Consider the following 9,540-nt stretch of genomic DNA (forward strand, 5'->3'; position numbering starts at 1 on the left):
GGCAAGTAAGAGAGCTTGTGTAGGGGAACTCCCATTTATAAAACCATCAGATCTCATGAGACTTATTCACTACCATGAGAACAGTATGCGGGGAAACTGCCCCCATGGTTCAATTATCTCCACCTGGCCCCACCCTTGACATGTGGGGATTATTACAATTCAAGGTGAGATTTGAGTGGGGACACAGCCAAACCATATCAGGCACTTTTCATTTCAAAAATGGCTGCATATGCAATTTTCTAGGTGTGCTAAATAGTATCTCTAAGGGAATCTTTTCTGAAGAATTGAATGTATGTGTAGAGGAGTAAATAAAGTGAGGACATTTGAGGAATCAGGCATATCAAGGAACATCCAGAGTCACACTGAGGACTCTGACTTGAACTTTGTAGTTGTGGATTTTTCGGGTGGGCTCTGTTCCACTGGTGCAAAAAAAAATCTCAAAAAAAAGTTCAGAGCCTGTCCATCAAAGCCTGTTGGAAGAGGGTGCCTGGTGATATGTCTTGGTTAGAGAGGGGTTCTATATATGCAAAACACACACACACACACGTGCACATACACACTTGAGTTGTTCCTTTCAAGGGCGTAACAGTCTTTGCCTTTCATCACAATCCATTCCTGGAAATTCTGTTATAAAGCAGTCACATTTTCCCATAAGAACAATATAATAATTGGGCATTGCAATCCTGACCAAAGACTTGCCATTAAATAAACCACAGATGTGGTAAAAATATGTCATAAAAGCAAAGATGCGACAGCTGTAAACCTTTGTAATAATTTTAAAGAATAAAATTGCGCTCTGTCATATAAATGGGCTCAAATATACTATACACATTGATTATATAAGAAATTTCGATGAACTATAAAATCTATATAACATAAAAAGTACAAATCTAGTGCATCATAAATTTGACCTAAAACTAATATTCTAGCTATAATAAACATTAAACATTTAATTAAGAATCATTTTTCTTTCCTTCTTGGAAGTGAGGAAGACATTTACTACTATGTGATTCAAACGGCCTAGGTTTCTCGACAAGAGCCAACCATATGCCTTCTTATCTCAGTGAACTTCCCTTAACAAGTAGAGGCATTACAGAAAGCCTCCCAATGACCTTGTCACCATAGCCCATGGAAACACTTATTGCCACTAGACAGCAAGTTTCAAACTACTGAATGGGGGAAATGTGGGTATTATAAAGGATGATATAGTTTTGTTCTAAGGAATGCTGAATGAATGGATAGTTACATTGGAAAAAGTGAGGTCTGACGGCTGCATTGGTATAGTTTTGAGACTTGAGCTCACTGTAAACTCTAGAGTTTTCTGTTAACAACACATTTCGTGTTTATTCAATGCTTTAGTGCTTAATGACTTAGAAAGAACATCTACACCTTCAGTAGCCATATGGTGCTCTTCAGTTTCTCTTTAGAAGAGCAAGTTCAAGAGATGTCAACAGCTCTGCCACTATATTCTTAATAAAGCAAAATTGAAAAATCACTAAAAATAACATTAGCTCATTTCTGTTAAATATAACCCTTGAGTATGTGTTGTAATGCCGTGCTTTCTGGTTCATAGCTTCTCGTACCTGGAGTAGTGCCTGGCATGTGAATGGTGCTCAATAGATATTTGTTGAAACAAAGAAATAAAAAAGACAGAGAGAAGGAGGAATAAAAAATTTCTCAAATATGAGCTTTAACTACTACAGGGCTCCCAGGACAAACCTTAGAGTATGCTTACAGAAAGGATGCCTTGAGTAAGTCAGAAAAACTGGACTCCCAGGAGTGGTTCAGGGTAGTCCATCCAGCAGAAGAATAACCAGCCAATTCAAATTCAAATTCAGCAAGGTGAATATAGAGGAAATCAGTTGAGTAGAATCCAGGGTAAGGCAGTTTAAGAACCAATATGATTCAAGAAATTAGATGAGATATGCATCATCTGCCCCATCTTTCTCATTTAGTCTCCCCAGGTATTCTTGTCCAATCCACTTCTTCTCATCCACTTCAACTTGCACCTATAATCCAATAATCCTTAAACCCATCTTTCGAGTCCAACCTCTCATCTCAGCCCTAGAGCCTTATATATGAATATCTACTGGATATATCTGTCTGACTCTCCCAGAGATACCTCAAATTCACCTTATTCAGTACTAAATTTGTTTTGTCTTTTCTCACTCTAAATATGAATATCTTTCTACTTTTACTTTCTTGGTGAAAAGCTAAAATCTTCCTTCATTGGACTTTCTTGAGTTAAAGAGAAGTGTATCTGAACAAGTTTGAATTCTTTTCACTGCTGTCATCCTGTCTTAGTTTTCAGGTGAAAGGCACTCGGCATCCAGGGTCTTGGCTAGCAGGTTCTGTTGTGTTGTTCTGCATGCTAGAAACAATTTCTTAAGAGCTGTACATACTGGGAATCATACCATTTTGGAAAAAGCCTCTTGCAGTGTGTATCAATGGTGTTTTCAACACATTTTAAGAGTAGACTTATGGTGTTAAAGTGGATTAACTCTGGGGAGGGTGGCTGAAGGAAGATTTAGGAAACACCTGGGACTGAGGTGTTTCCTGGGATACAGAATGTTCAGTGTTAAAACCAGGACAGGCTTGGGCAAGCTGGTATGGCTGGTCATCCTATGAAGGAATGTTTTCCTTACTTTAAGAATAGGAAGAAAGTCAATAAAAGTAATGTGTAGAAAATCTGTTGGCTGACATAAAGTCTTTTTGGCCATATCAACACATAAAAGTGACAATACTATTTTTATATTAACTTGTTTAGATAATGAGAATCAATAGATTTGTAATGCTGTACCATTTAAAAGCATTTTCACTGATAGAAGATACAGATTTGTGAAAGTATTTACTGTTAAATTAATGAGCTGCTTGCCTATATCCAGATAATTAATACAGAGAATAAAAATGAATATTTGAAAATATTAATATTCCATATTCAGGCAAATATTACATTCACTACAATGGGCATTTTGAATTACTTAAAAATAGTTGACTTTTATGGTCAATTGGCTATAGCTATGTTACTGGTAATAAACCATAAATCTTAATGCATCACCTTTTGAGACCAACAGGAATGATATTTTAAGGTAAAGAGAATATGGAAGAATTTATACAGCATGCCAATTTCATTGTAATTCTTATTAATAAATTAGTAAGGAAGAGGTAGCAAAACGATGAATTGCTGGAATTCATTAAATTGAGAATAACTCTCTTTGTGCTTGAGCCAATTATTTCTAAGATAGAGTGCTTGGAGGAGGCAGTAATATCCAGAGCTAAGATATCATAAAAATGGGGGAAAAATCACTAGTGGGATATCATAGCAGTGACCGTCATCTAGGAATTATAATCCTAGTTAAAGGCTAACTGAAAATGAACTTGCCCAATATCCCAGAAAGCTCACTTTGCATTTTAATGGTTAAGTGTGAAGATTGCCTGGGTTCTCATTATGTGTGAAACCTTGTGCACTTTAGCTATACTCTTCAAGCCTTGATTCTTCCATCTGTAAAATTAGAGTAGTTACCTCTTGAGCTGTTGGGTTGAGACGATGAATATAAAATTGTTAACAGGATGCCTTAAAGAGTGTTAGTTGATTTTATTTCGCATTATACATTATTATATATTAAGTATAATATAATGTATAACTGTTATGTAATATATTTATAATGTATTTGAGCTGCTATAACAGAATACTATAGACAGGGTGGCTTAAACAACAGACATTTATTTGTCCCAGTTCTGGAGGCTGGGAAGTCCAAGATCAAGATGCCAGCAGTTTTGGTTCTTGGTGAAGGCTCTCTTTCTGGCTGTATTCTCACATAGCAGAAAGAGAGAAAGCTCTGGTATCTCTTTCTCTTCTTATAAGGGCATAATCCTACCATGGGGCCTCTACCTTCACGATCTCATCTAAATCTATCTCCCAAAGGCCCCATATCCTAATATTATCACATGGGGGATTAGGGCTTCAACATATGAATTTTAGAAGGGATAAAAGTTCAGTCCTAGATGTATGAAATATATTACATAATAAAAAATAACAAAACTAATATGTTATTATTATTAAATAAATTTTGGGATTCTTAGTGCTGAGATCTGCAATTGAACAAGATGTCAACACAATTGACATCTTGTGTTACATTAGGATAGTTGGCAATCTTTTTTTTTTTAACCATTTTTTTCCTTTACTTTAAGCATGCCCTGACATTTATGGTTTGAAGGACCACACATTACCAAAAGTGAGTTAAATGTATATCTAGTGATTAGAAAGACAGAAACTTAGACAAACATCATTTTTGGGGAAAATAAAATCTCATAGCAAATGCATTCATTGAGTTCTGAATAGTAAGCCTTGTGAAAGTTTACCATTCCTTAGCGTAAAAGAGTCTATGTCTTTTTTGAGAGCTATCAAATGGGAAACTCTGGGGTGGCCTTGCACTGTGTTTGAAAACGCAAGATCTTTGCAGTTTGCATCCTCTTGGTGAAATGTCAGCAGTTCTTCAAAAGATTTAATGACAGGAATAAATTAAAGAGACCTCATTTCAAATCAGTAGCTGATTGCCATTAACAATGGATGCCTAAACATGACTCTGGGTCATTAATTTACCAGTAGTCTCTTTACAGGCACACACAAGCATTAGTCAAAGATTAAGAGTGGATTGTAAGAAGTGATGAACTGAATAAATGTCTGATAAATATAGGCAATCTTCATGCCAGAAGGGCTTGGTTATGTGTTTCACAACAGAGATGAAGAACGAATACATTTGATGAAGTTTGACCCAGCCTGGTGAGATGATCTGTTTCAAGAATAGGAGAAAGGAAAGGAGTCATATCTACTCTCAATGGCGGGTGTTTGTTGAATGAATGCATGAATGGTGACCAGTGCAATGGGGATTTGCTCAGGGGAATACCTAGATGTACCCTGATGCTCTTTCTCAGCAGTAGCCTTTGGATGAGGAAAGGAAATTGAGTTGGGAGACACCCCAAATCGAGGTGTTTTAGCCTGAAAGGGTGGAGAGAGCAAGTGGGCACATGAAGCACACAGACTTGGCCTCTTCACAAGGGTCTTCACAATGGTCGGTAATCACAAGATCCATTTCCTGATTGGTGATTCCTGGGGGAGGGTGAGAGGGGGCTTCGTTCCCTGCTGATAAAGTTTAATGTCAAGTGTAGACTGATTTGCTTTACCTCCAGGCCCTTTTTTCTCAACTTAGGGATGGCGGCTGTTTTTCTGTCAGACACAAGCTTCACTTAATGACTGTGTAGTTTATTACCCAGTAGGTCATATCCTGTATATTTTAAGAACAAACACCTCAGAGACTGTGACTTGGTAGAAGGAGATGACATGTGTCACTGCTGTTATTTTCACTACAGCTTGGTGGAAAAACTAATTACCTTTTCATCTGGGCAAATTCAGAGGTCAGTTTACCACTAGTATATCACTACATGACAGGGAACATGGGTAATTAGGTGGGATGTGTAACCTGGATATTCCATGGATCTCATTACATCTTATTTAGAAAGGCTATAATTTGATTGGTGGAAAATTAAGGCATCTTCTCATGGGTCATTTTGTCTTTCTGCAATAATAATTCTTGGCTTGATTAAAAATTGATCCAGTGTCTTCAAGTGAATTTATTATTGCTGCAATCTATCACCCCCGGACAGATAATCTGGTTCCCATCTTTATCTGATTTGAAAAATCTGTCACTTATTATGTGTTGTTTTTTTCAATCATTTAAATTGATAACATTCTAGGAAGGCATTTGCAACCCCAGGTTTCTTGGAGAAAAGCTTGCAGACAGTGTGGGTGCATCCTTTTATGGTAAAGGATTGGATAATCTGTCAATTTTAATAAATCGATTTTGAATTGGTCTATGGCAACATTTTCGTTATTAAAAATAATCAAACCCCATTTTGGGGAGTGTGAACAATTGAAGGATAGTGGGAAGGCAGATTTGCTTCCCCCCTCCTCCATGTCTCTCATAGCTTCTTTTGTTTAATCAGAAGACTTTAGTTCATTTATAGATTCCGAGACTGTAAAACTTACACTGAACTCTGGAGAGCCAACCAAAATATGTTTAATGAGCCTCGAGAAATTGCACAATATCAGTCCATATGCAAGAAAAACATTTTGAGTTGATTCAGGCATTCAAAGAGACATAATAAATTATTCAAAAAAATTTTTTTTTGCTGACCTTAAAATGTTTATTCTTTAAAAAATTAGTCGCTTTTTATACAGCTATACAAAGTTCTTAATGTTTCTTTGGCAATGGAATATAATGGAATTTTACAACTATATAAAAAAGTTACCTTTGCCTAAGAAACAGTATTTACCGTGTGTACATAGTTGACTGACAAAATTCTCTACCATCCAGCACCCTAATTAATTGATGAAATAAGCTACCTCATATTACAGGATTCCTCAAAAGTAAGGAGGAAAGAGATACACGCACGCGTACACACATACACATTACCTTCTGTGGCTCAAAACACAGTATCACGGCCCTATCTGCAGGTAACTTGCAATTGCCAAATACAATTTAGTGATTAAAAAAAAAAAAAAACCTTTCAGTGATGAAAAAATACTTGTAAGTCCCACTGAATTACTGCTTTAGTTTAACTATACATAAGAAATTACTTAACCTTCTGCTATTCCAAATAGATTTAATGCTCATGTTTTAAGATGAGCCTTCCACCCCCAAAAGTAACTGCATTTTATCTTTGAAATTAAGCGGAAAAACAAACAAAAAACAAAACCCAGTGCTGGTGACAAATGTACAGCGAATTCACTTCTTCATTCTTCGCAAAGACTGAAATCAATTTTCAGGACTATGAAGAGCTAGAAATTCACCTATTTTCAGAGACTTGTTTGTAGACTATGCAGCAACTTTGTTGTCTTTCCTGTATTCAAAATCTGCAAACTCCCGGCCCCCACGACCTCCTCTGAATCCACCTCGAAATCCTCAAGGGGCAGTGAAGGTACCATCTCTGCCACCACCACGCCCTCTGCCACCACGGAAACCAAGACCTCCTCTGCCTCTGTATCCCCCACGGCCACGGTTTGGACGAAGCGGGATTCCAAATGTTTCAGCATTTAATCTTCTTTCTTCAGCCCAGGTTGGTCTTCGTTCTCTATTGTCATCACAAGAAATAGTATCAAAGAAGGATTTAGTTTTGTCATAATAGCAATTAGGTCCAAGTGGATCTTCTTCATCAGCATTTCCTTCACTGTTTTGGGTATCAACTCCTGAGTCTCCTTTATCTTCACCATTTACAGGCTTCTCCTGTTTCTCAAGTTTATCTTCTTTTAATTTAAGTTTATTATGAAACTCTCCGTCAATCTCTTCCTTGTTGAATTGTGCATTTGCACTTTCAAAGTCAAAGTCTTTCTCAAATTTCATTGGCCCATCTTGCCGAATACCAAATCTTCCCCTGCCACCCCGATGACCCCCACGCCCTCTCCTTGGAGCTGAAGGAGCACCTGGAACTACTTGTCTCTTGTTATCATTTCTGAGTTGCTCATCTTCTGGCCTTGAAACTTTGTGTACTTCAGCTCGCCTGTGCTCCTGATTCTCTATGGCTTTTTGGCTGGTAGATGGCAAAGGCCTGGTTGATACAGGACTCCTTCTCCCAACGGGTGCTGGAGCAGGTAAGTGGGCCGAGGCGATCTGCACTGCTTGTTCCATGGTTGGGCTTTTTCTCAAAGGGTCTAACTGAGGGCTTGAACGACCTTGAGATAACTGTGTTTTTAGAGATCTTGTATCCTGTGTAAAGGCAGAACCAACCGCACTACTTTGGGGTAAGGTACCACTGTTTGGTGTTTCTGTTCCAAAGGACGTCAAAGAGTTTCCAGCAACACCAACAGCACCAAACTGCTGCCCAACTAAGGAACTTGGACTGAACTGACTGTATGTGGGCATCCTGCCGAAAGGCCCATAAGAACCCATGGACTGGAATGAAGAAGTCGATGAGCCTAGTGAGGACTGAACGATAGCTGGGTCTTGAGGCAAAGAACACTGTGGTTTTGATGGCTCACAAACAGTAAGGTCTTAAATGTCACTCCCACGGTATATAATGTATTCAAAGACTTCATCTAGAGGTGGTATTGGACGATCTGTCGGTCTGTCTTCTGTACCAAAGGAACGAACTTTGGCAAGGGCTACGGTGGAGTTTTCGGTGTCGATGGTGTAGAGGATGCCCTCCTGGCGGATCTCCGCCTTGGAGATGAGGCTGATCTTGCTGCCGATGTAAGGGGTGCCCCTGCTCATGGCGCGCCGCGGCCGCTCCCGGCTGCTCGCAGAGAGGCAGATCCCACGCCACTGTCGCCGGCTCTGCACGCCCGCTAGCTCCGTCGACACCCACAGCAGCCGCTTCAGACCCAACATGGCGGCGGCGCCGGGTCCGCTACCCACCCCCGGCCTCCCGCCCTCAAGCCCCGGCGCGGCGGCGGCGGCAGCGGCAGCGGCGGCAGCGCGGGGCATGCTGGGAGGGCGAGCTATTCACATTTTTATAGGTTCTTTCAGCTCTTTGTACAACTCCAAATAAAAGATATAAAACTCTCAAACATCAAATGTATTTTTAAACCTTACCTTAATAATAATAGCATCTTTTATTAAGTGTTTACTGCATGTTGGTAAGAATATAGGTACTTTATATGGGTTAGTTTATTTAGGTATCACAGCAACTCTATGGGTGGGGTTTAGGCATACAGAGGTTAAGTAATTTCCTGAGGTCACACAGGTGGTAAGTAAGCAGTGCCACCAAGATTTGAACCTTAGTAGTCTGACTCCAGAGTGTGTTCAGTTCCATTACTGTGCTGTCTCCTGCCTTAGAATTACCTTTTTGAGGCCAGATAGAAGGAAGGGTAAAGCCAACAATTTCAATAGGCCAATTAATAGATATTTATTAAAGATTGCTATAAACGGGGCATCATTCCTGGGTACTTGAGAGATACAAAAAATAATGTGACAAGATTTTCATTGATATAAATAATATAAATGAGAAAAGATAACCATGCAGCAATCTCCTATAAGTGACATTTATCCCAAACTGACAACTGGATTGGAGCTATAGAGATTCAGAGAAGAATCAACAATTGTAGGTCCAGCAATCCTGGAATGCTTCACAGAGGAGGAGGGGTTTGCATTGTGTCTTGACAAAAATTCTTTGCTTGACCAAATATTAGTGTGGCTCTTAAATCTTTTTTCCTAAGTCCCTCTGTGCACTTCCTTGTAAAATCAAGTTGAACAAAAACCGTGCTAAATTGGTTTAGCTGGAATCCCCTACCCTCCATATCTAATCGCCTTCCATATCTGAGTGGGTTCCTTTACCATCCCCAGGTGATGTCTGATCACCCTGGCCTGTCTTCAGCAAGAGTTTTGTTTAGTCAGAGTCTCCCTTACCCTTGATATTTCCTCTTAGTCATTTTCCATCCACCAAGCCCCACCCTGCTCCTTGGCCATAAATTCCGAGTTGCCCACACTGTGTTCAGAATTGAGACCAGCTCTATACTGAGCTATCTTTTCCCTATAGTAATAGTCT

General features: G+C 39.2%; 1 protein-coding gene across 1 annotated transcript; it reads right to left on the minus strand.

The window, feature by feature from the left end:
* Nucleotides 1–6,648: 6,648 nt before the first annotated feature.
* On the minus strand, nt 6,649–8,418 carry LOC117099751 (protein LSM14 homolog A-like). Its single transcript, XM_033239252.1, is given in 2 exon segments — nt 6,649–6,895; nt 6,897–8,418. Coding segments are annotated over 2 exon segments (1,527 nt in total). The 5' UTR covers nt 8,385–8,418; the 3' UTR covers nt 6,649–6,856.
* Between the last annotated feature and the right edge of the window lie 1,122 nt (nt 8,419–9,540).

This window comes from Trachypithecus francoisi, unplaced genomic scaffold (genome assembly GCF_009764315.1).
Source record: "Trachypithecus francoisi isolate TF-2019V2 unplaced genomic scaffold, Tfra_2.0 Lachesis_group17, whole genome shotgun sequence".
Lineage (NCBI taxonomy): Eukaryota > Metazoa > Chordata > Mammalia > Primates > Cercopithecidae > Trachypithecus > Trachypithecus francoisi.